Raw genomic sequence first — 26,628 nt, 5'->3', positions numbered from 1 at the left:
TGGCGCGGAACTAGACCGGCCTGGCTGAACAGAGAGTTGTGGTTCGAGCTTAGGAGAAAAAAGAGGGTTTATAATCTTTGGAAAAGAGGGCAGGCCACTCACGAGGACTATAAGGATGTTGCAAGGCTGTGCAGGGACAAAATTAGAAAGGCCAAAGCTCATCTGGAGCTCAATCTGGCTACTGCCGTTAAAGACAACAAAAAATGCTTTTACAAATACATCAACACCAAAAGGAGGACTAAAGAGAATCTCCATCCTTTACTGGATGCGGGAGGAAACTTAGTTACAAGAGATGAGGAAAAGGCTGAGGTGCTTAATGCCGTCTTTGCCTCAGTCTTTAGTGGCAAAACCAGTTGTTCTCTGGATACCCAGTACCCTGAGCTGGTGGAACGGGATGGGGAGCAGGATGTGGCCCTCGCTATCCACGAGGAAATGGTTGGCGACCTGCTACAGCACTTGGATGTACGCAAGCTGGTGGGGCCGGATGGGATCCACCCGAGGGTACTGAGCAAACTGGCGGAGGAGCTGGCCAAGCCGCTTTCCATCATTTATCGGCAGTCCTGGCTATCAGGGGAGGTCCCAGTCGACTGGCGGCTAGCAAACGTGACGCCCATCCACAAGAAGGGCCGGAGGGTAGACCCGGGGAACTATAGGCCTGTTAGTTTGACCTCAGTGCCAGGGAAGCTCATGGAGCAGATTATCTTGAGTGTCATCACGCGGCACTTGCAGGGCAACCAGGCGATCAGGCCCAGTCAGCATGGGTTTATGAAGGGCAGGTCCTGCTTGACTCACCTGATCTCCTTCTATGACAAGGTGATGCCCTCAGTGGACGAGGGAAAGGCTGTGGATGTGGTCTACGTTGATTTCAGTAAGGCTTTTGACACTGTTGCCCACAACATTCTCCTGGAGAAACTGGCTGCTCATGGCTTGGACTGGCATACGCTTCGTTGAGTTAAAAACTGGCTGGATAGCCAGGCCCAAAGAGTTGTGGTGAATGGAGTCAAAATCCAGTTGGAGGCCGGTCACTAGTGGAGTCCCCCAGGGCTCAGTGCTGGGGCCAGTCCTCTTTAATATCTTTATCGATGATCTGGATGAGGGGATCGAGTGCACCCTCAGCAAGTTTGCAGATGACACCAAGTTAGGTGCATGTGTCGATCTGCTCGAGGGTAGGAAGGCTCTGCAGGAGGATCTGGATAGGCTGGACCAATGGGCTGAGGCCAACTGTATGAAGTTCAACAAGGCCAAGTGCCGGGTCCTGCACTTGGGGCACAACAACCCCAAGCAGAGCTACAGGCTGGGAGAAGAGTGGCTGGAAAGCTGCCTGGCAGAGAAGCACCTGGGAGTACTGGTTGATAGGCAGCTGAATATGAGCCAGCAGTGTGCTCAGGTGGCCAAGAAGGCCAACAGCATCCTGGCTTGTATCAGAAGCAGTGTGGCCAGCAGGTCTAGGGAAGTGATTGTCCCCCTGTACTCGGCTCTGGTGAGGCCGCACCTCGAGTACTGTGTTCACTTTTGGGCCCCTCACTACAAGAAGGACATGGAGGTGCTCGAGAGAGTCCAGAGAAGGGCGACGAAGCTGGTGAGGGGTCTGGAGAACAAGTCTTATGAGGAGCGGCTGAGGGAGCTGGGATTGTTCAGCCTGGAGAATAGGAGGCTCAGGGGAGACCTCATCGCTCTCTATAGGTACCTTAAAGGAGGCTGTAGAGAGGTGGGGGTTGGTCTATTCTCCCAAGTGCCTGGTGACAGGACGAGGGGGAATGGGCTAAAGTTGTGCCAGGGGAGGTTTAGGTTGGATATTAGGAAGAACTTCTTTACTGAAAGGGTTGTTAGGCATTGGAATGGGCTGCCCAGGGAAGTGGTTGAGTCACCATTCCTGGAGGTCTTTAAGAGACGTTCAGATGTTGAGCTTAGTGATATGGTTTAGTGGAGGTCTTGTTAGTGTTAGGTCAGAGGTTGGGCTAGGTGATCTTGGAGTTCTCTTCCAACCTAGATGATTCTGTGATTCTGTGATCAGGACAGGCCAAACCTTATATTCAACAAAAATTCAGTATGTCCATACTTCCATCTGGTCTGATCAGAGAGCAGAATTCTGTGATAGAATCACTGAATGATAGAACTGGTTTGGGTTGGAAGGGTCCTTAAAGATCATCTAGTTCCAACCCACCTGCCATGGGCAAGGAAGCCACCTACTAGATCAGGTTGCCCAAATCATTTGGGCAATATCATTATCTAAGCATTTGGACTGTATCTGTAGCCAGCTTTTTTTCCTGAAGCTATTGGTTTTAAATGAATTAAAGGGGTCAAAATTGAGTCACTCATGAATCACTTTTATTTTATACTTCCTACTGTCTTAGAGTAGGCTTGCAATATTCCATGGTAGAGTGAAACCACAGAGACTAGCTTTTACATCTGTAGTATTGCATCAAACTAATTATGATCTTGTGAGTGCTGTGTTGTACTAGTACTCACAGAATACATTTCCATTAACTTCATAATCTCGGGGTATGTTTAAAGGGGGTATAAATAAGCAGGGCTCAGAAAAGGGAGTAGTTATATGATTTATCCTGCAAATGGCTTTTAGCTTCACTTTCCTCTATTTAAATATCCTGTGTCAGATTTCCCTGCCTTCAGCTGCAAATAGTAGTGCTGTTGTCCTAGCAGTGACCTAAGAATAGAGAAGATACAGAGCATGGAGAAAGAAGTAAATAAGATTAGCTGATGTAGCTGGGAAAGAAAGACAAGCTTTTAGGTGCAGTCTCCTCACCAAATTGTTGCACCAATAGAGCTGTGATTAGGGACCGACAGAATGCTCATTCCCCTTTCCCAGCTACTCCAACTTGTCTTACAGAAAATATTATTTCTTTGTATGAACTGTGTGTGTCTTAAATTACAGTTAGGAGATTTATTTTTCTTTAATTAATTGAGGAGTTTTGTCTTGACTTCTTTATTCAGAACCTGAGCGAAAAATTTAGGATTTCTAAGATCTCTTGGAGAGATCTATCTTGTATTCTCCTTGTGCTTCATTTTCAGAGCACTGTCTTTAGTAAATGACTTGGAAAGTGTTCAGATTCCAAGATGAAGCATATGTCAAGGGTAATTGTTAAAAATCTTTATACATATTTTCATTTTTTTAATCCTGTCAGTCTTCCCCATACTTTTCCACATTAGGAGCTCCTTTATCAAACACTCAAAGAAGTAAGAGACTGAAAGGTAATGAGATGTTAACATGTTTATAAGATATTAACTTTAGTATTTGTATCTCAAATGGATATCTGCATAGCTCTTGGAAGAAATGAAAAAAATGCTGCTATGCAAACTAATTAATTATTTTGTCATAATATTTCCAGAATTTGATCACTTAAAATATGTTCACGTATCAGTAGACACTTTCTCTCATGCTATTTGGGTGACAGCTGCAGTGGGTGAAACTAGTCGCCACATCCAGGCTCACTTCCGTGTTGCTTTCATGGCGTTAGGCATCCCAAAGGAAATAAAAACCGACAATGGCCCCGCCTATACTAGTCACTCCCTTCAAACCTTTTTTCAAATTTGGGGTATCCGACACATCACAGGCATTCCTCATTCCCCCACGGGTCAAGCCATTGTTGAGCGCACACATCGCACCTTGAAAACACTGCTAAATAAACAAAAAGGGGGAGACACCCAGGAAACACCACAGAACAGGTTGGGAAAGGCACTTCACGTAATGAATCACCTATCATTACCCTTTCCTCACGAAGAGGTACCGCCCATAATAAAACATTACAAAAATATGAATTCTGCACTGTCACGGGTGCCACAAGCAGAGCAGGCCTTAGTGATGGTAGAAAATTTAAATACAGGTCTTTGGGAGGGACCCCAGGCTCTAATAACTTGGGGTCGAGGGTATGCTTGTGTCTCCAGAGGTCACGGACCAAGATGGGTACCAGCAAGGGGGGTAAGGCCATGGTTGGCCTCCTCCTCACAATCGCCGCTGTCATTGGTTATTGCCAGCCCTGGGTCTCCATCCAACCACGCCGCAACATCTGGGTCAAGTGCACCCTCAGTAAGTTTGCAGATGACACCAAGTTGGGCAGGAGTCCTGATCAGCTTGAGGGTAGGAAGGAACAACTGCATGCAGCAGTATAGGCATGGGGAAAAGCGTCTGGAAAGTTACCTAGCAGAAAAGGACCTAGGGGTGCTGGTTGACAGCCAGTTGAACATGAGCCTGCAGTGTGCCCAGGTGGTCAAGAAGGCCAGTGGCATCCTGGCCTGCATCAGAAATAGTGTGACTGGCAGGACAAGGGAAGTGGTTGTCCCCTTGTACTTGGCACTGGTGAGACCATACCTTGAGTACTTTGTGGTTTCTTGGGCCCCTCACTACAAGAAGGATATTGAGTTGCATGAGCATGCGCAGAGAGAAGGGCAACAAAGCTGGTGAAGGAACTAGAAAACGACCTATGAGGCGAAGCTGAGGGAACTGGGGCTCTTTAGTCTGGAGAAAAGGAGGCTAAGGGGAGACCTCGTTGCTCTCTGCAATTATCTGAAAGGAGGTTGTAGCAAGTAGGGTGTTGGTTTCTTTCCTCAGGTGACAAGTGATAGGATGTGAGGCAATGGCCTCAAGTCGGCTACAAAAGCAGAAAGCCTGATCATACAACATCCCTTTAACAGGAGTAGAGGACAAGAGTCTATAAAGTAAAAAAAAAAAAAAAAAAAAAACACAAAAAACTGAGAGCATGAAAGTACAGTTTTGTCTTGACTCCCTGCTTCTCCCAAATACTCCATGCTAGCTGACCCCATCCCCTCTCACCAGGATTACAGGGCAACAGTGGTTGTGAAGGGTCCATGTTCTCTGGAGACAAGCAATGCACTCTTGTTAACTTGCAGCTCTCTGGTGTGGAACAGATCTCTTTTCAAACCAGGGTGGGCTCAGTTTGATGTAGCTTTATTGGGTATCATCTCTGACACAGCCACTTGAATGTGTACTTACTGAAAATGAGGTGTTTTCTCATGCTACTGAGGAATACAGAAATGAGAACTAAAAGAAGCCACATCATGGTACATCATAGTAATGTTTTACACCATAAGAAATAAAAGTAATCTTCATTTATTTTCCAATTTCTAAATAGAGTTTGGTTCTTATCTAGTGTTTAAATAGTCACTGATCTTTTGAAAAAAGTTCTGTATAGTAGGTAGTCATGACTGAAGGATAGGGAAAACTTACAAATACATGCATAGACAAGGACAAGAAACAGGTCAACACCACTTTACCACTTTTGTATTTTATTGTGGAACTGAGTTTGTTTCCTTTACATCAAATATCCTCAGTGGAAGAGGGGATATTGCACACAAATATCATAAAAGCACTACATATTACTTTCACTGGAAACTACTTTTCTATGGTAGATATGATTGGATAGAATAGAAGTGATTCAGGATTATAAGACATAATACCATACACAGCTGCAGACCGACACAAACACCATTCAGAACAAGAGAGAGGAGGTGTGTGAAGTGCTTCTCAGACAGCAACAAGACTCTTCCTTTCCATAGCTTGGAAAATAATGGCCGCATGCAAATGCATGAAAACATATTTCAGATTTGTTCTTTTTCATTTGTGATTACAGCTCAGTCTTGAACAGATAGCTCCCACCATCTAGTGCAGAGAAGCTTTTTATTTTTTTTCCTTCCTTTTTTCTCCTTTCAGTATTTTTTGTTGTTTTTTTTTTTTATTTTTTTGTCACAATAAACAGACTTTTTTCTTTTTTTTTTTTTTTTAATTTTAAATAGCAAACATTTTAAAACCAGGTGAACGATATAACTGCATTCTAAGAAATACTTACCCCAGTTGCTTTTAGTGTTTTGTTCAATTATGTGAAGATGAAAGCTTACAGTTTCTTTCAAGTGCAAACATTATACTTTTTCCTTTTCTAATAAGTCCAGACCAACAAAATTACTATTTCTCTCAAAACATTACTGAACAAGAACCTCTGGCAACAGACGAACAAAGTGAAGCATATGACAAAAATGTCCCAAATGCACAATAAGCGCTCTGTGGAGCTGACTTGCTTGCGGTGGGAGGGATTGAAAATTCAACAAATTGATTAAACATTAGTAAATGAGTACCAGAACTGTCCTAAAATGCATAAGCTATTGTAGACAATTAAAAAGAATTATATACACAGTTATCTCCATTCACCACAGTATGTAAGATAATTTTAAAAAATCAAAAGTGAATTCTATAAAAGATGGGGTGAAAAGTTGAGGTCAATGAATTTAGGCCCACCACAGGACTTGGAAAAGGCATGCGAGAGAGACCCTGTCCAAGTTCAGGAGTGGGCGGTGATCTCTAAAGTTAATTCTTCATTTAATTTTATGAACGAATATAGTAATAGCATAAAGATCATGACTGGGCATGCTATTATGTATAATACCATAATTTAAATGGTGTGCCCTTTGCACTCAAATACTGATTTTTTTATAATTAATCAATAACAAACCATGCTCCTAGAAATCTATGCTGATCAACAGCACTCATTGTTAATGCACACAGTACATTTTGATGACTGTTACTAAGCTAATCGTGTAGTATTATGACGAGCACAGTTAGATCAGTTCCACAGGCAGGAAAGACATTAAGGGTAAAAGGAGCTAATGGAGGAGTTCATCACTGTGTTACACCCAGACACAGTTGCCATTTAAAAGGGAATAGATGGAACAGGCATTACAATACCTCAGAAGAGCCAGACTGGGTTTTTAATATTATTGTAGTAGCAAAAAATGAATGTACATTTTAAGATTGGTTTTAACTACTTTTTTTTTTTTTAAAGTAAAACAAATGCTTGAGTCATCACAAACTTACTTGGGGAGATTTAAGGCTTGATTCTAATTTCATTTACAGTAGGACCAAATGACTCTAACTTCTCTGATTGCAGTGAAATTGTTCCTGATTCACATTGGCATAAGTTAGATTAGTCTCTGGACCACTGCTGTACTTAAAAGAGATTTTCTATCAAAGCAGAGGTACAAAACATTTCAGATATTGTCAGAAAATCAGAAAATCTGTTCCTACCCACTCAAAAAGTTTGAAATCTTTCTTACCTATGTAAGAAAGTAGACAAAACAGAAAGAATTGCAGAAAGGCCTTTGAAGGCTATGTATTACAAAGGCAATTTTAAGTTAATGATTATGAGCCCAGCAAACACGCTTAATTTCACAATACATTTCCATCTGTTTTTTGTGCCATAGTCATTCTGGGTTATTCTTTACAACTCTGAGTTATTCTTTTCAACTTAAAAGGTTAATAAAGCAATATTGCTAGAGACACACAAAAAAAACAGATAATGTTAAAAATAAATTGAAAATCCCAACAACTGACAAACAGTAATTTACAGTATTAAACAGGCCTCAAGAGCCCACATTTAAAGAGTCGTAAAGCAGTATATAAAAAAAAAATCACAAAAATTAGGAGCGCAAACATATGCCTATTAAATAAAAATATCCTACAAAATGTAAATTTGAAATAAATTATAAGTAAATAAAATAAAATGAGGTCATAGTCCGTCCACTACATTATGAAACTTAATACCAGCCATAATGGTGAATCATACAGACCAGCACATATCTCCATTTTGGAGGCTTTTGCACATTCTTCAAATTCCAGTTCACAAACCTTCTACAATGTAACAATATGTTTTTATTGGGGTAAAACTTCTGAGGTTAAAAAAAATCCAAACTATTTTAAATCATGGAACTGTTCTATATGCTGTTTCCTCTGCAAGCAATCTAGAGAAGGTAAGGAAGGGGGGAAAGGAAAGGAAAGGAAAGGAAAGGAAAGGAAAGGAAAGGAAAGGAAAGGAAAGGAAAGGAAAGGAAAGGAAAGGAAAGGAAAGGAAAGGAAAGGAAAGGAAAGGAAAGGAAAGGAAAGGAAAGGAAAGGAAAGGAAAGGAAAGGAAAGGAAAGGAAAGGAAAGGAAAGGAAAGGAAAGGAAAGGAAAGGAAAGGAAAGGAAAGGAAAGGAAAGGAAAGGAAAGGAAAGGAAAGGAAAGGAAAGGAAAGGAAAGGAAAGACTTGTTTTAGTTTATTGCATCTTTTTTCAAGATCTTGTGAGGGTTGAGAATGTAGGCTACACCCTTGTAAATATTAGGCAATCAACATTTCAAATCCCGTTTTCTGTTATCATCAATAGGTTAATTTTACCACCAGGGTGCCCCCCACTGCAAGGTATTGGCAGTTGACTATTTTCAATAAATTTTACCTCAATATCTATTCTTACTAGAACCTTAAACAAATTATTCATTTGTCTTACAAAACTACTAAGAAAAAGTTGCCTTTACCTGAATTTTTTTTCTTTGCATTTTCCTGTAAATTAAAACTTTTTTTAAAAATTCATCTATTAAAAGTTCATGCAGCACTAAAAGAAAGGTTTCTGTACATTTATTCCCACATTCACTCTTAAATTAAACAAATAAAACAAGGTAAAACCAAGGAAGGATGAATACTGTACAGACTTGCAGGTAACCTTTTTCATCATCCTGAATGTTTTGCTAAGTTTTGCAATTCTGATACTGGACACCACTTCAATCTTGCTTCCACAATACAAAAGAAACTTTGGAAAAAATGCTTGCCTTGCCTTGTTGAGCTGTCCAGGTGCATCAATGAAGTGCACACATGACTAACATATGTAATTCATAGCACCAAGCTGTTTGACTAGTCAGATAGGTTTCTAGTACCATACATGCACACTCACACTTTACTGGTGTAACTATGATCCTACACAGATGTTTTATAAATTTGATGTCTCAACAGTAAAAAATAAGTGCAAGTTTCTTTATACATTCAAGTCACGTTCTAAGGCAAATTGTATACTGTATATACTTCCAACTGCTTTGATATTTTACTTCAGTCAATCAACAGTTGACAGTTAAGCATGTGGACTGGTCAGTTCTGAGTGGCATAAGTGTATTTTCACTGGGAGCATGCCTTAGACCAACAGTTCTGCATGTTGAAAGGAAGGTTTTAAAATTCTGAATGGGTTCAGACTATGTATATATTTGGCCTGTGATTGTTATGGTATGTCAGTATGCAGAGTTCAAATTAAAGTGGAAAACTGCTAATGAGAGTTTAGGTTGTATATCCCTTCCCAGCCACATTCTGCCGCTTCTTATTTTCCAGCTAACAATTCTGTAAAGTAAGGACCCCCTTTGCTATAGCTCAGACTGATACAAATTTAAAACTGCAAACTGCATCAAGCAATACATCTGTTGCCATGAGACTAAAGCAGATCTAATTTTTTATTACTTTCTCCTCCTAACCCTCTCTCTCTTTCTCTCTCTTTGTGTTTCTTTAGAGGGCAAATGCCTCTATCTGACAGAAGTCAGTTGGAGTTGCTAGTGCATGCTTTCCAAATATTCAGAGGAGATGAAACTGGATCTGTACTGTCACAGTGCTATGAAACCTACTGTGGGAATACTGTTATTTCCCTTAGTAATTAGCAAAGACTGAAAAATATTAGTGACTTACATCATTGTGACACAGTATAGCATTCGGCAGGTATATAGTTCAGCAGCTGAAATAGATGGGTTGAATTTTTATAAAAGGTGTTTTCAAACTGAAGAATTTCTGGAAACAAAGTTTAATGTTGTGGTGCATGGTCTCATTCTTACAGTTCAATTTTGCATGCGGGAAAAGATTCATCTTGCATGACAACAGTGCTGCTGCTTGCCAAAACCATGACGTTGAGGTCCTGCTGTTTCTCATGGGTCTCTTGGTACCATTCTCTCATCACTTCTGAGTCATGGGTTGGGATTAAGGTCACCTGCAACACAAAACAGGATAACTCCTCAGGAATTGACAGCAGAAACAACTGATAAGAAAAATGTCTGTTAGAAGTCCTGGCCAACAAGCATGTTTCCCTTTTGGAAAGAGTGGCTCTTTATGCAATAAATACTTAGGTAAATGAATGGATAAAAGGAAATAAGTAAATATGTAAATAAGATGAAATGACTGTAAAGAAGCAGCTTTGGTTCTATAAGCTGCTGAGATGCAGCTTTCCAGAGAAGTAGCAGGCTGTTGTCTGTACTGATAGCTCTTCAGATTATGGCCAAATATTTTGTTTATTTATTTACCATGTTGGAAAGGTACAAGAAGTTTCCAAGTGTATGTGATTACTATACAAATCATGAAACATTCACTTTTCTTTCCTACCTACAAACTGCAAGGTTTCCAAACTTGGATCATATATGGTATAGCAATAGCATGAAACAGCTAAATGGCTCTCTAAACCAGGAATTCCAAACTGTTTTATTCTCCAGGGACAGGTCAGATGGGCCAGAAATGGGGGAGTGGCTGAGTATGGTGCAGCTCTGTGCTTCACTTGGGTGTCCTCTCACATTATTGGTGAAACGAGGTGCCCTGGCTGGAAATCCCATGTCCCGAGCAGTCGCCATCCACTCCAGCAATGCTCTGGCTTCCCATAGTTGCTTCCCAGAGAAGTTTAAAGTTCCAGGTAGAAATACTAGTGAAGAGCTTACCTGCATGTTACTCTCCCACTGGGCTTTGCCCTCCAGCAGGGAGTCTAGAACAGTCCTGCTCGGTTCCTCGGCTGTAGAATCATTCCCGCTCACCACATAGTAGGATGACCGCACCCTCTTGAAAAACTCAATGTCGACATTCTTGCTATTGCTGTGGTTGGGAATGTACACCAGATCCAAATACACTGGAGGTCCTGGAGGCACCACCGTAGATTTTGCCAACTTAGTATTCCCAGTTCCTTTGGAAATAAAACAATAAAAGAATATATCTGGTTATAGGCTGGTTAAAAACATGCATTTCCTAATTACTGTTATAATTGCTGAGGTGATATTCCTTAAAATAGCTGCTGTTTGTTAAGCATTACATAGCTACAGCTGTACTTCTGTGTCCTCTGAAACAGTTATGGCATTACCCTCCTAATGACACTTTCCAGATTTGTTGTATCCCAGTTATGACTGTACTAAGAGGAAAAAATAATAAATGTAACTAACTATACAATACAATAAAAGCTCACTACCACATAACCAACAACTGACTAAACCTTTCCCAGTAATATGCTATTATTATCCAACAATTACTACGCAGGGCCATGAATACTGAATTACCATTCAGTAAATTAAGGTAAAGTAAGTAAAATTTAAGGACACCCTTCTGAGAGTGCAAGAGCTCTCCATCCCCCAGCAGAAGAAATCAAGCAGAGGAGGCAGGCGACTGGCATGGCTGAGCAAGGACCTGCAGCTTAAACTGAGGGAAAAGAGGGAAATGTACAGGAAGTGGAAGCAGGGTTGTGTAGCCTGGGAGGAATACAGGGGTGTCGTCTGGATGTGTAGAGATGGGATCAGGAAAGCCAAAGCACAGATGGAGCTGAACTTGGCAAGGGATGTGAAGAATAACAAGAAGGGGTTCTACAGATACATAGGCAGGAGGAGAAAGGCCAAGGAGAGTGTTCCCCCTCTGATAAACGAGACGGGAGAACTGGCTTCCTCAGATATGGAAAAAGCTGAGGTACTCAATAAGTGCTTTGCCTCAGTCTTCACTGGTGGTCAAGTATCCTATGTCTGTCAGGACCCTGAACCTCGAGGAGAGGGTGAGAGGAGCAGATTCCGTCCCACTGTGACAGTGGAACAAGTCTGGGACTGCCTAAGGAAATTGGATGTGTACAAGTCCATGGGGCCAGATGATATACATCCCAGGGTGCTGAGAGAGATGGCTGATGTGGTTGCCGAGCCACTCTCCATCATATTTGAAAAATCATGGCTATCTGGTGAAGTCCCCGGTGGCTGGAAAAAGGGAAACATTACTCCCATTTTTAAGAAAGGGAGAAAGGAAGACCCGGGGAACTACAGGCCGGTGAGCCTCACCTCTGTGCCTGGGAAGATCATGGAGCAGATCCTCCTGGAAGACATGTTAAGGCATGCACGAGATAAAGAGGTGATTCGAGACAGCCAGCACAGCTTCACCAAAGGCAGATCTTGCCTAACCAATCTGGTGACCTTCTATGATGGAGTGACAAAGGAAGGGTGATGGATATCATCTACCTGGACTTGAGCAAAGCCTTTGATATGGTCCCTCACCACATTCTTCTCTCTAAATTGGAGAGGTATGGATTTGAAGGATGGACTGTTAGGTGGATAAAGAATTGGTTGGCCGGTCGCAGCCAAAGGGTTGTGGTCAACGGTTCTATGTCTGGGTGGAGGCCGGTCACAAGCGGTGTCCCTCAGGGGTCAGTCTTGGGACCGGTGCTCTTCAACATCTTTATCAATGACATAGGAAATGGAATCAAGTGCACCCTCGATGACACCAAGCTGAGCGGTGCAGTGGATACAGTAGAGGGAAGGGATGCCATCCAGAGGGACCTAGACAGGCTGGAGAAGTGGGTCCATGAGAACCTAATGAGGTTCAACAAGGCCAAGTGAAAGGCGTTGCACTTGGGCTGGGGCAATCCCAGGTATTTATATAGACTGGGCGAAGAAGAACTTGAGAGCAGTCTGCGGAGAAGGACTTGGGGGTCCTGATGGATGAGAAACTGGACATGAGCTAGCAGTGCGCGCTTGCAGCCCAGAAGGCCAACTATGTCCTGGGCTGCTGTCCTGGTTCCAGTTAGGACAGAGTTAAGTAGCTCATAGTAGCTGGTAGGGTGCTATGTTTTGGATTAGGATGAGAAGAGCGCTGATAACATGCTGATGTTTTAATTGTTGCAGAGCAGTGTTTACACCAGGCCAAGGACTTTTCGGCTTCTTGCTCTGTCCTGCCAGCGAGCAGGCTGGGGGTGCAGCAGGAGCTGGGAGGGGACAGACCCAGGACAGCTGACCCAAACTGGCCAAAGGGGTATTCCATACCATCTGACGTCATGCTAAACAATATATAGGGGTGGCTGGCCGGGGTGGGGGGGCCGGCTGCTCGGGAATAGGCTGGGCATCGGTCAGCGGGTGGTGAGCAATTGCATTGTGCATCACTTGTTTCTTACACATTATTATTGTTAATACTATTACCATTATCACTATTATTATTATTATTGTTATTATTATTTTCCTGTCTTAATAAACTGTCTTTATCTCAACTCACAGGCTTCACTTTCCCGTTTCTCTCCCCCATCCCAGAGAGGGAGGGGGGAGGGTGAGCGAACGGCTGTGTGGTGTTTAGCTGCCAGCCGGGTTAAACCACAACAGCTGCATTAAAAAAGGGGTAGCCAGCAGGGAGAGGGAGGTGATTGTCCCCCCTCTACTCTGCTCTTGTGAGACCCCACCTGGAATACTGCGTGCAGGCCTGGGGCCCCCAGCACAAGAAGGATGTGGAGCTCTTGGAACGGGTCCAGAGGAGGGCCACTAAGATGATCAGAGGGCTGGAGCACCTCTCCTATGCAGAAAGGTTGAGGGAACCGGGCTTGTTTAGCTTGGAGAGGAGAAGGCTCCGGGGAGACCTCATTGCGGCCGTCCAGTACTTGAAGGGAGCGTATAAACAGGAGGGGGAATGCCTGTTCATATGTGTTGATAGTGATAGGACAAGGGGGAATGGTTTTAAACTAAGACGGGAGATTTAGGTTAGAGATTAGGAGAAAGTTTTTCACTCAGAGGGTGGTGAGGCACTGGAACAGGTTGCTCAGGGAGGTTGTGGATGCCCCATCCCTGGAGACATTCAAGACCAGGCTGGATGCGGCTCTGGGCAGCCTGCTCTAGCGGTTGGCAACCCTGCCCAGAGCAGGGGGGGTTGAAACTAGATGATCTTTAAGGTCCTTTTCAACCCAGGCCATTCTATGATTCTGTGATTCTATTTTTCAAGTTAAGAATCACAGCTTTTCAAAAGTCTTGGGTATGCATGATTATAAAACTTAGGATCACACAGGAAGTCATGCAGATTTTAAGCAGTCTTGAGATTTGGGGTATCAGCATAGCAGCTGTTGATATTTTCAGGCTGTCTTACAGGAGCATCAGGAAGCTACTACATGAGAGCAGAAAGAGGGGCAAAGAGGAACTTGGGAGGACAGTGAAATTTCCTAATTCAATTGCTTCAGGGAACTAAGAACAAGTATTTGTTTGCCTGCTAGTTCCTTATTTGCATACACAAATTAGCCACGTCGCAAAAAGTAAGGGGAAGAGTGGTTTTGCTGCTATACATAGTGTAGTACCTGTTCTAAGAAGAGCTTCAGTCAAAAGGAAGTTCAAAGTTTAAACACTAGCACTAAAAATATTTCAAAAAAGCTGCTTTTGTCACACATTGAATCACAGAGTGACCTGACAATCAGGATTCAATCAGTAATTGTATTTAGATGATCACCATTTATGTTTTATTAACCTCTCCATGAAATTACGGAGTATGAAGTTTGGTAAACTAAATTATCTGAGCAATACACTTTATTAAGGGTTACATATTGAAAGGCCAGGAAAGTCCATTACAATTGTCTAACATGACCTGATGATATTCATCAGAGAGCAATATGTCAAATAAGCATCATAATATGATAAGTTTTCCTGAATTAGAGCATTTTAACTACTGCATATGTTATAAAATCTTTGATCATCTGTGATAAAAAGTCTGTGATAGACCTTTTGAACTGTGAATACCAACATTGGATAAAGTATTAGACATTATATTTTACACCTAAATGTCAATATCAAATAGAGCCTTGTCTTAAGCTCTAGTGTATGTTTGAGAAGTATGCTTCAAGGAAGAAGAATCTAATAGAGAGCTAAAGTGCTGGAGAAATGTACAGCATGAGGAACTATACCACTACTTTGAAAAGCATCTCTTAACAGAGACCTGCAAATGATGGTGTATGAAAGGAAGAGTAGACCACTGAAAATGGGGAAGCTACAGACAGCTGAATGCTGGTTTGCTTGTACTGAATCCGAGACTTGCGTCTTGTAAAAAGCTTTCAATAGAATATCAGTCCTGATGACAACAGCAAAATCAAAGTATCCTCAAAATGCTCTGTAACAAGATCTGCCAGAAACAACATATTAGCACAATGCTTCCTTCAGTGATATAATTCATATTTTATTACTACTTAGACTACACAACAGTCATTCAAAATAACATTAACTTTCCATATGTTTAGCCATCATTGATAGCATAAGACTTTAACCAGATTATGTGATGTACATGCTTAGCTCACTGAAAGTGCTCTTACTGCTATTTTTAAAATACTCTTTAAAAAGAATCCAGCAAAGTAATAAACACATCCAATGTCCTATATCACCTTTGCCTCTCACAAAATTAAAATGAATTGGTTTATGTTAAGAGCATTATGCCTACATGATTCTTACAATGAATAAAATGGGTCACTTTACTACTAATTTCACTTCACCTACAAAAGCAATACTTTTAATTCTATTAGTTGGTTAACTAATTTAGACAGCTAGTATTAATCTTTTTATATTTGATGTACTCACTCTAATTCTTTACATCTGAGCAAACTGATGCATATAGTTTCCCTGATTGCAAAAGTTAATTCAGCATATTTCATTCATTTAAATGCAGCCTTTACACTCTGGATTTATTTTTAAAGCATGGACTTTCTTTGGGTGTTTGCTGTAAATTGCATTCTCAACTGACATAAAGACAACCTAACTTCATTGAAACAACTAAGAAAATCTTAACACTAGGGAGATCCTATCTGCCTTTACCTGTGGTTGCAGTCTTTGCTGACTTGGATGCTGTTGTATTTGTTGCATTCTTGATATCCTTATCTTTCTCTTCCACTTGGGACTTCACATCTGGATTAGAGATATTTTTGGTTCTCTTCTCCACAAACTCCTTTTTTGGAGAAGCTGTTTGGGAAATTTTGTCTAAAGAATCTCTTACAGCTGGTTTTGGTGAAGCCACTTCTTTTGATTTACCATCACTTTTTTTAACAGGAGAAGACAACTTGGTCTTAGTGCCCTGCTTTTTTGTTTTTGTCTTTTCTTTGAGGTCCTTCTTCAAAGGTTTACCCAAATTCTGATCGACTGGCAAAGCCTCTGGATCAACCATGGAGACATCAGGGTGCCTAGGGGAAGGGCTGCGATCCTGAATTGGGACAGGTGGTGGGTCAATGTGTTTGTATGCAATTGTCTTGTCTGTTGGAATGGTTTCTGATTCATCTTCTGAGTCAATGTTAGCATCTGCAGTGATGGAAGGACATTCCTCAGTCTCGGGGGGAACATCTGAATCAGTCTGAGATGGGGCAGAATCGCTCACTGATGTAGGAGGGGTTTCATCACACTGACGCTCTTGCTGCTTTCCCCCAGAAGGTGGATGGGCTCCCCCAGATTGAGTTAATGGCTTTTCTTGATCTTGAAACTGTTCCCTTGCAAACCACTCAAGGGGATTTGGGTTGATAAATGAAGGTGAAAGTTCAGTTTTAGAATGTTTATATTCGCAGGAGGACACAAGACATAAATCAACATCCTGACAAGATTCTGCTAATGATTTTCCTGGAGTAAAATGTGCACTTGCTTCATAGCAATAGCTACTAACTTCAGGTGAGCTGGTGGCTTTCCCAGTTATTTCACAGGAGTAAGCCATGGTCTCTGGTGACCTGGTGGTTCTCCCAGTTGTCTCATAGCAGTAGCTAATGGCTTCTGGTGACTTAGTGGTTTTCCCTGTTGTCTCATAGGAAGAATCCATAGCATCAAGTGATCTGGTAGCTTTCCTAATTCTCTCATAGGAATAATCTGTGGCCTGAGATGATCTAGTAGATTTTCCAACTGCCTCATAGGAGTAGCTAATATCCTCTGGTGACCTAGTAGTTTTCTCTGTGGCCTCATAAGAATAACTAAGCTCTTCTGGTGACCTGCTGCTTATCGCTGAACCTATTTTTTCTGGGTTGAATAAAAGTTCTGGGCTGTGCTTTGTTAGAGGTTCCCGTAATATGACAGCCTGTTTACCAAATGCTTTGTCAGAGGGCACTTGCAGTGACAGTGAAGCTGTGTAACTAGCTGAAACCACTTCTGTGATTACAGGAGGTGAATCTGGAAAACTAGGAGAGTATAGAGGAGAAGATTCCCTTGGAGTTAGTGGAGATGGGTCAGACTTTGGAAACAGCCTTTCTCCTAGGCTCTGTACCTTTTCTGAGGTAAAAGAAGAATGCAGTGACATATCTCTGGGTGAACCAGCACCTGAAAAAGTTTCCTCTAGCAGTGGTGAAGTTACCTGGGAAGGTGTATGAGCTGATGAAGTTGAAGATGAAGCTTCAGTTTGAGAAACTGAAATAATTTCTGAAATATCCTTCTCCTGAGAGTAAGATGTCTGCTCCACAGGGGAAATCTGTGCAAAAGTTGGCTCCTGTATATCTGAAGGACTATAATCTACTTCTGCTGGTCCATTTTCAGATATATGGTGTATACTTGTGCCTACAGTAGGATATTCTGGAGATTGCCTACTAAAGTCCATTGCTAAAGACTGCTCAGGGGCCTCCTGGCCAAATTCTACTGACTGCTCAGGAGATCTGTGATCATGCATAAGGGTTTTTGATTTTGCGGTTTTAGGTGGGAAATCTGGTGGAGAAATTGACGTAGACCTTGGGCACTCCTCCTTAGACTGAGACATTTCTGTTTCCTGAAACGTTGTTGGTGTTTGTACAACTGACACTGAAAGGGAATCGTCAACTTCTGTAGAGTGGGGGGATCCAACCTCAGCATGCAAAGGAGATACATCATCAGTAGTTGGTTCTGGAAATGAACTAGTAGCAACAGATGCTGTAGAGACAGAAGCTACTCCTATATGGGAATAGGTGTCTTCTGCTATGACCTCATCAACAGGAGTTGCAGACTTGTCAGAAACAGTGCCTTCAGAAATTGACATTTTGGTGTCTTCTTTTAAAGAACTGAACTGACTGATATCTATTTGAGTAGGTGAGAGATCACCTGTTAACTTCCGGTCATCCAAGACCAATGAAGACTGGGAGTTGCTGGGTTCTGTATCCTCCATTTTCCTTTCTAGGCTGAAGCTTTCCTTAATTACCATAAACTCCATGCTTTTTTCATCTTTTTTTTCTTGGCAAAGGCCCACAGAGCTGCCTTCAGAAGCTGGGCTCATCTGAACAGGTGTTTTTTCTTTTTCAGGTATTCCCTTAGAGGGACTTCCATAATCTCTGGTGGGACACTTTACATCATCGCTCAAAAATGTATCGTAAGTGGTCTCTGAACCTATCAGTGGTGGACTCCGTAGAGGTGAGAGAACCTTTTCAATAGGAGATTCTGAATCTGGCACAGGTTCATCCATAGGGCTTATTATGGGTTTTGAAGACTCATCTTTGACTTTACTGAATTCAAAGCTAACTGGAGCTTCTGTTGACTTTTCACTGGTTTCAGAGGGAAGCTGGCTGGATTTTTCAGCAGTGGGAGACTGATAATAAGGTGTGTGGCCAGCACTACCAGCAGAAGACTGTGAGGGAGATACTACTTCTAATGTTATATCTTCAAGGCTTGCACAGTGCTCTTTGGCAACTTCTTGATGTACATCAGGCAACGTAGCAATGGGGACATTCTCAGCCGAGACCTTGATCTCATTGGGAGTAAGTGAAAAGTTCACACTACGTTCACTCAGTGGTGTTTTGGCAACTGGTGATAGAGGGGACAAATTCTCAGATGGACTCTTGGCTGGACTACATTTTCCACCAACATTTTCTGAACAGGTTTCTTTGATTTCTAATTTAGTAGTGCCTTGGGTTTCATTTTCTTTTTGCCAGTATACATCCTGGAATGCAGATTTGCAGAATTTGTCTTCCTCTAATGAAGAAGGTGGCGAGATGGTAGACGCTGAGGCATTATAGTCTCTACCTTCTGTGGCCTCTGTTTTGGTTCCTTCAGATAATCCATTAAAAGCATCCAGAAGTGTAGAAAGTTTAAGTCTACCAAACTCTTGAGAGTACAGTGATGCCTCATACTTGGTGATGTTCGCATACTCCTGATAAGTTGAGTCACTGTCCTCATTGTTAGTTTCATCACTCATGACATCCCGGGGTGTAGACATTTCATCCATTGGAGTTGGTTCACTAGGTATTTCGATGGTAGACTGTGTATAACCCAAAATAGCAGTGAATTCCTCAGGTTGATTTCTATTTTCTTCATCAGAAACAATAGCTTCACTTTCTGAATCACCAGGTAATGTCTCATCATGGATTGGAGAGGCCAGTTCAACTGCTGGAGACTGAGGCTCTGAGCATTTTGTTGGTGTAATTATGAGTAGGCCATATTTATCTTCAACTTCACCAGCTTCTGCAGCTTTATCTACAACAGACATTACATAATCTTCTTTAGCTTCTATTTTTTCAGTCTCCTCTTTATCGCTGATGCCTTCTGTTTTGTCTTCCTCCTCTTCCTCAGTTTCTTCAGTTTCTGCCTTTTCTACTGCTTCTTCCCCGTCTTCTTCACATTGTTCACCTGATGCCTCATAATCTGCCTTTTCAATATATTTTTCATCTTTAATGTTAGCATCTTCTTTGACCATTATTTCTTCTGAACTCTCTTCCATTATTCTTGCTTCTTCCATGTATAGTTTTGTGGTGTCCAATGATGTCTTTTCTTCCTCATCTTCACCTTGATCTTCAGCATCTTCTGTCTCTGCCTTTTCCTCATAATCTTCCACTTCAGATGATTCTGCCAAGCCAGTTCCCTCATCTTTAAACTTTTCATTGTCATCAACCCTGTGCTTTTCCACTGGTTCCAATTCTTCGGGTGTCTGTTCACACTCACCCTCAGCCTCTGCGTTAGTTATACCTTCATCAGAGGACTCTGAAGGTCCTTCATTTTCTAATTTTTCTTTTTGGGAATCAAAGGCCTCTTTTTGTTCTTTGCCAGTGAGTTTCAGTTCATCCTCTATGAATGCAATCTGAGGTTTTGTTTCTTTTATTGTTTCTACTTCTTCAGCTTTTAATTCTTCAAAATCCTTTGTTAAATCCTCTGGTGAAGACATAAGGGATCTTTCCACTTCAAGTTGTTTTCCACTAGCTGTAATTTCTGCAGCTGCTAGAACTGTTACAGTTGTGGCAACAGTTCCAACTGCTACAAGGGCAGCTTGTGCTCCACTGAATTTGATCTCCTTCTTCACAGTCTTAATTTTTCCATTTTCCTTTGGCTTTCCAGCAGGTACTGCTTCCTTTTTAACAGGCTCCTCCTTCTTTTGTGATTTAGGCTTTGCTGCTGGCTTTTTGGCTTCAGTTGAAGGACCAGTTGTCTTCTTTGCTTCTTTAGAAACCTTTTTGATGTCCTTTTTGGCGTCTTTTTCTTCCTTCTTAATTTCCTTCCTCGCTTCTTTTTTAGCTTCCTTTGGTGGAGCATCTTTCTTTACTTCCTTCTTACTTTCCTTCTCTTCCTTTTTCACATCTTTTTTAACTTCTTTCTTGATCTCTTCTTTTTTGTGTTTTTCCTCTTTTTTGATGAGTATTTTCTCCTCTTTTTTAGAAATCTCTTTCTTTGTTTTTTCTTTTTCCTCTTTCTTTTCTTCAGGTTTTGTTTTGACTTCCTTTTTCACTGTCTTCTCCTTTGCCACTTTTGATTTTACATCTGTAACTTGTTTTTCAGGAGTTTCAGATTTCACTATTTGCTCTTCTTTACTTGTTCCATCTTTTTCTGTCACTATAGGTTTGGTCTCTGTTTTTGCTGGTTTCTCTTTTTTAACTGGAACTTTTTCTTTGCCTTCTAATTTCTGAGTCTTTTCCAGTGCTGGACTAGGCTTTGCAGGCTCCCATGTTTCTTTAGATTCTTTTCTGACTATCTTGCTTGGTGGTGTCTTTGCAGCAGGCTTGAGACTCTCCTTGCTGTCTGTTCGTTGTTTCAGCTTTGCTTGTTTCACAGCCAGACTAGCAATGTTTACAGTTCGGTCTTTTTGTGTAACTATGGGTTGTTTAAGGAAATCTAAGTCTTTAAGTTTTTCTAGTCCTTCTAGAATATTATATTGGGTGCTGTTTCCAGGAAATAGAACTCGGATTATTTTTTCCGTAGGATTAGCTGGATGCCACACAATCAGGGATGAGACAGAGGTAAAATAGGATAATGGAATGTCTAGTTCTTGGCCATTTGGTAGCAGAAATTCAGCTTTATCTTTGCTAGTACCACTCCACTGTTGCATAAAATATTGCATCTCTTTGCTATTTTTGACAGGATTGAGCACATACATCTCAAGTTTGCCAACCCCCATTTTCTGAAATAAAATGATGGGGTCAATGGTATTTCCTACATTTCTGAAAAGAGGTTCTGGTTTCATAGACAGTTTATTTAAATACCGGAGAGTAAAACAAGCTTCTTCTATACTACTTTTTATTCTAAAGTTAGGATTCAGGTTCTTCAGGTTCTCAGGTACATTAAGGAATAAAACTCCTAAATCAGGTGAGATCAGATTTTTCATCCAGTCACTGTTGGTAGTAGACCCTTGGGACTGTTCCTCTTCTAATTCGGCTATCTTTCGCTGAAGCATGCTATTGATTCCTGGCAAGTTATCATCTCCGATGTGAGTGAGCAGAATGGAATCTACCCTGTCCAAATGTCGGATAAGTTTCCAAAAGCAAGATTTTCTTTCAGATCCTCCATTGATAAGCATGTTGAATCCATGCACTGAAAACAGTGCAGAGTCCCCTCTTCCACCTGGGAAAATATAACAGCAGGGTTTGGAGAGTTTCAAAAAGCCTCCTGAGGTTGGGGGTTCCAAAATGTCAAAGGGTGATGGTACTTCTACCGATTCTGACAGATACTCTGTGAATTCAGAGAGTCCTTCCATTTCAGGCAATATGGAAGCTGAGTTGAGTTTAATATTAATAAAGTCTTGAAGGTTGTGTCGGTCAAGGTTAGAATTTTTCCAGTCTCCTTCCTCGGGGCAGAAAAGAGTTAAGCTGGCTTTATTAGCAGGGTGGGTGGTGCTCAATAATTCACCAATCTAGGGTTTTAAAACAAAAACACAAGAAGATGCATGTAGATTCATTTTTTAATAATTAATACCAGCACACAGTATTTTCCAAGGTTCCCCCTTCCCTCCTTCTCTCTTTATAGGAGGATAGTACAAGTTTTTATATTCAGAGGGGATGAGGGCTATGAAGCTAATGCTGCCAGAGCTGCCACTATCTCTGCCATAGGCTCAAGAGTCTCTGTGCTGCCCCAGTCCATCCAGAAGAGCTGTCCAAATACCTAAGGGAAACAGCACATCTTCTTAACAGGCACAGAATACCTGCAGCCTGGAGGAGGTCAGCATCCTCCCAGGGGCAGTTGCCTTCCCCACCCCTCCTCACATGGGCTGTATGTCATGACACCATCATTACTTCAGTTCTTTCTGCAGTCTTGCTCCTGAAAAGCTGGCACCACTCTGAGATTAGTATGACTGACTGAAGGGCAGGTTTTCAGAACACTAAGAAATGATTTGCTGCTTTGGAAATCCAAAGAGTCACAGTTTTTGTATTTCTGAGACTGTGAGGTGTATATGTGCATATATTTATAAATATATGATAATATATATATATACCGTTTTATTAAAATATATATAAAGTCGGGACTAAAGAAAGAACAAGAAAAAAATGTTAGGATTAAAAATACTCTTGTTAATACTTTGATTTTAAACTCACAGACCACAAAAGTGAAAATCTAGAATGACTCCACTAATTTTGACAGTACCAAAAACAGCTGCTGAAATAAAGGCACAGAAAACAAGAAATTCTATGCCATAGTATCGAGAGCTATTTTTCTGTTCCAAGATGAACTAAAAGCTAGTATTTAATGGTTCCAGTGGAGATGAGCCAAGGGAGCCTCCTCAGAGCCCATGGGAGGTACCCCCTGGACACCTGCCACTGCAGCAATCTCTTGGTGGCTGAAATGTGTAGTCAATTGTTTGGCTTCTTAACTGAAATGGCTGTAACAGTAGGATTTGCCCCTAGTTTTGCATGTAGTCATAAAGTAATTATGTTTAACTAATTAGCCAGAGATGCAAGGAGCTTGGGTTTCCGGTTTCACAGAAAAGTAACTGTGAACTGATAGTGACTTTTAGGGGTCAGATGCATTTCAGAGAGCAGGAATCCAATTCTTTCCCCAACTCTACAACCACATGCTGAACAAAGAGGCTTTGAGAATAGGAACAAATAGATGCAATAAGGTCACACTGGAGCTCATGCAAACTTTGCTTTTTCAGTGCCAAACTTTCAAGTTTCCCTCCACTGAAATTCTCCTAATTAATTTTGGAAACTAAAATCCTAGGGATGCAGCCATATAGTTTATTTAACTATATGCTTTGCAGAGCAGCCAAATTAAGAAGTGTGACATCTTGCTTGACTTTGTTAGTGCACCTTAGATAAAAAAAAGTATACTTTAAACACAAAGATATCTCCTTCCATTGTCAAAAGGTTCCTTGGTTTTCTGTTTCTCAAAGTCACAATTTTAATTCCCCAAATTAAAATGTAGTTCTTTTGTTAAGCAATTTACATCAAAGCTAAAGTAAATAAAATACGTTTTGAAAGAAATCCTCTATTAAAGAGTAAAGAGCATCAGCATCAAGCTATCAGTGCTAACTCTAACTTAACAGAGGGCCATTTTTAGTTTTCTAGAAACTTGTGCCATCACATAACAGCACATGGAAGACACTTTTCTGAACACACCTCTTGATCCGTGAAGATCTCAATGAAGTTTTGGAAGGAAAAGGACCCTGACTGAAGAATGAGTTCTCCTGTGTTTTCAAAGCACTGTCCACTTAGTACAAGGAGTTTGTGTCTTGCAACATCTGTGATCATTAAACGCACCTAGAATGAAGGAGAGAAGCACATCAATAATGGGAGTTGCCATGTGTTTCTATATTTCTCTGAGAACATGCAGTTTACCTTGCCTAATTAAAAACATATTTTGCACCAGTCTTCCAGGACTGTTGAAATATTATCAAGTTACAAGGAACAAAAGGGAAAAAAGGAGGCACAAGGAGTGATTAGAGAGAAGGCCTAATGAATAAACAAAACATGGAAAAAGGAACAAGGAGCAGAAGAGAATAAAATTTGAATGAAAAAATAATATTTTCATGAACAAATACATTCCTTATGTAACTTGGTGAATTTTAATAGCACTGTATCAGGACAGCCTTGGCCAACTGTTTCACACATGATAATGAGGGACAACTACATGTGTCAGACTCAGTTTTTGGAAGGTCATTCTTTTTTTCCCAGTATACAGCATGACTTGCCATTCAGTTGCAAAAACATCACTGAAAATTAACAGCCACAAATCACAATTCTGCTTCACCATAATCATAAACTTGAACTTCAGGCACTCAGATACAGTCACATGCATCATTTACATCTCATGATATCACTAAGTATGGGCACTATAACTTCTTAAAGTGTGGCAGCCAAAGACCTTTTTCAATAAACATTAGCAAATTATGTGGATGCCTAATGCCTCAAAGTAGCTTGCTACCGAGAAATAACCTTCTTCTGCATTTTAAAATAACTCAACTATTTTAAAGTAGATTCTTGTTACTTGATCCTCACTGCAGCTAGTAATAATTCCTGTTTCCACCCAGGGGGAGATTTACTTGTATGCTAAGAAAAATCCATATATTCAGTGTACTTCTATTGGCTGAATTCAACTTAAATTGAAGAACAAAAGTAAACAAAACTTTTGTAAGACTATGTACTGTTGAGTAAACACTCTGCAAATATTTCAAAAGCCTTGTCCAACACTGAAACATCAATTCAAATTAAGGTAAGGTACGAATCTCATGTGTAGCAATTCCTCTGTTCAAGGAGAATTAAGTTAAACCAGAATGGTGATCTTGACTTTCAGCAGCATAAAGTTCCTTTAATTAAACACAGGACTAATGCTGGTTTATCACTATTTGCACCAGATGATTATAAATTCAACAATATCTTTGCTAGATCAAGTTTATTTATTTCTGTTTCAGACAAGAATATAGATACATGCAGCTGGCTGTCTGATGTGTGTTACTGAAATTCTGTCTGCTGTAGTTGTAATCAAACCATAAAAGAACTGGCTTCCACTTCTACATTTTCATAGAATCCTAGAATATCCAAGTTGGAAGGGACCCACAAGGATCATCAAGTCCAACTCCTGAGTCCCCAAAGGACCACCCAAAAAACCACAAACTAAAACAAAAAAACAGATCATGTGTCTGAGAGTGTTGTCCAAATGCTTCTTGAACTCCGGCAGGCTTGGTGCCATGACCACTTCCCTGGGGAGCCTGTTCCACTGCCCAACCACCCTCTTGGTGAAGAACCTTTTCCTGATATCCAGCCTGAACCTCTCCTATCTCGCAGCTTCAAGACATTCCCTCAGGTCCTATCGCTGGTCACCAGAGAGAAGAGATCAATGCCTGCCTCTCCGCTCCCCCTCATGAGGAAGTTGTAGACCACGATGAAGTCTCCCCTCAGTCTCCTCTTCTCCAGGCTAAACAAACTAAGTGACTTCAGCCACTCCTCATATGTCTTACCCTCTAGACCCTTTACCATCTTTGTAGCCCTCCTTTGGACACTCTCTAACAACTTCATGTCTTTCTTATACTGTGGCACCCGAAACTGTACACAGTACTCAAGGTGAGGCCGCACCAGCACAGAGTAGAGCAAGACGATCACTTCCCTTCTCAATCACAACAGGCGGTTGGCCCTCTCGGCCACCAAGGCATACTGCTGGCTCATGTTCAGCTTGCTGTCAACCAGAACCCCCAGATCCCTTTCTGCGGGGCTGCTCTCCAGCATCTCATCCCCCAGTTTGTATGTATAACCAGGGTTGTGCCTTCCCAGGTTCAGAATATGGCACTTGCTCTTGTTAAACTTCATATTGTTGGCAATTGCCCATCTCTCTAATTTGTCTAATTTGAAGAGTCCAGAAGCTGCCCCATGTTAGATAAGGGCCAGTTTCAGCCGTCTTCAAAGTGACCTGCCGCTGCCCAGAGCTGAGCCAATAAGCGATGTTGTTTGAGCCTCTGTGTACTGGATCTGGCTAGGATGGAGTTAACTTTCCCCGCAGTGGCCCATACAGTGCTGTGCTCTTCACCTGTAGCTAGAACAGCATTGGTATCACACCAATGTTTTGTCTACTGCTGAGCAATAGTGGCACAGCATCAAGACTACCTCCAACCCCCCCTCCCCAAGAGCCAGCAGGCTAGGGGTGGGCAAGAGGTGGGGAGGGGACATCACCAGGGCAGCTGACCTAAACCAACCAAAGGGATATTCCATAACATATGATGTCACACTCAGTAATAAAAGGTGGAAAGGGGAAGGAGAAAGGGAGGACTCTTGTTATGAAGATGTCTGTCCTCCCAAACTACCACTATGCATATTGAGGCCCTGCTTCCCGGGACGTGGCCGAACATCACTCGTTGATGGGAAGTAGAGAATAATTTCTTTTCTCTCTCTCTGTGCTTCCTTGTGGCTTTTGCTTGTTTTTTCCCCCTGGTCCTTTTCCCTTTAATTAAATTATCCTTATCTCAACCTGTGAGTCTTTTTTTTTTCTTTCCACCATACTTTCTTCTCCTCCCCTTCTTCTGAGGAGGGGGAGTGAGAGAGTGATTGTGGTGGAGTTCAGATGCCCAGCAAAGTAAAACCACCACACTGTGAGAGCATATTTAAGAAAGGGGAAAAACCTGCTGCTCAGCAGTAGCTGGGAGAGTGAGGAGTGAGAAACAGCCTTGCAGACACCAAGGTCAGTGAAGAAGGAGG

General features: G+C 41.5%; 1 protein-coding gene across 2 annotated transcripts in view; it reads right to left on the bottom strand.

Moving 5' to 3' along the window:
- Positions 1-5,240: 5,240 nt before the first annotated feature.
- The window catches only part of LOC310888684 (microtubule-associated protein 1B-like), a 79,480-nt gene continuing 58,092 nt past the window's right edge, over positions 5,241-26,628 (bottom strand). For both annotated transcript variants that reach the window (XM_083815630.1, XM_083815631.1), the window contains 4 exons: positions 23,563-23,703; positions 15,635-21,860; positions 10,511-10,749; positions 5,241-9,795 (listed from right to left, as the gene is read on the bottom strand). In XM_083815630.1, coding sequence (XP_083671756.1) covers positions 9,640-9,795; positions 10,511-10,749; positions 15,635-21,860; positions 23,563-23,703 — 6,762 coding nt within the window. In that variant the 3' untranslated portion in view covers positions 5,241-9,639. The remainder of the gene's footprint in view (positions 9,796-10,510; positions 10,750-15,634; positions 21,861-23,562; positions 23,704-26,628) is intronic.

Source organism: Anser anser (genome assembly GCF_964211835.1).
Source record: "Anser anser genome assembly, chromosome: W".
NCBI classification, from domain to species: domain Eukaryota; kingdom Metazoa; phylum Chordata; class Aves; order Anseriformes; family Anatidae; genus Anser; species Anser anser.
The sequence above is the reverse complement of the archived record's forward strand: the minus strand, read 5'-3'. Positions and strand labels throughout refer to the sequence as shown.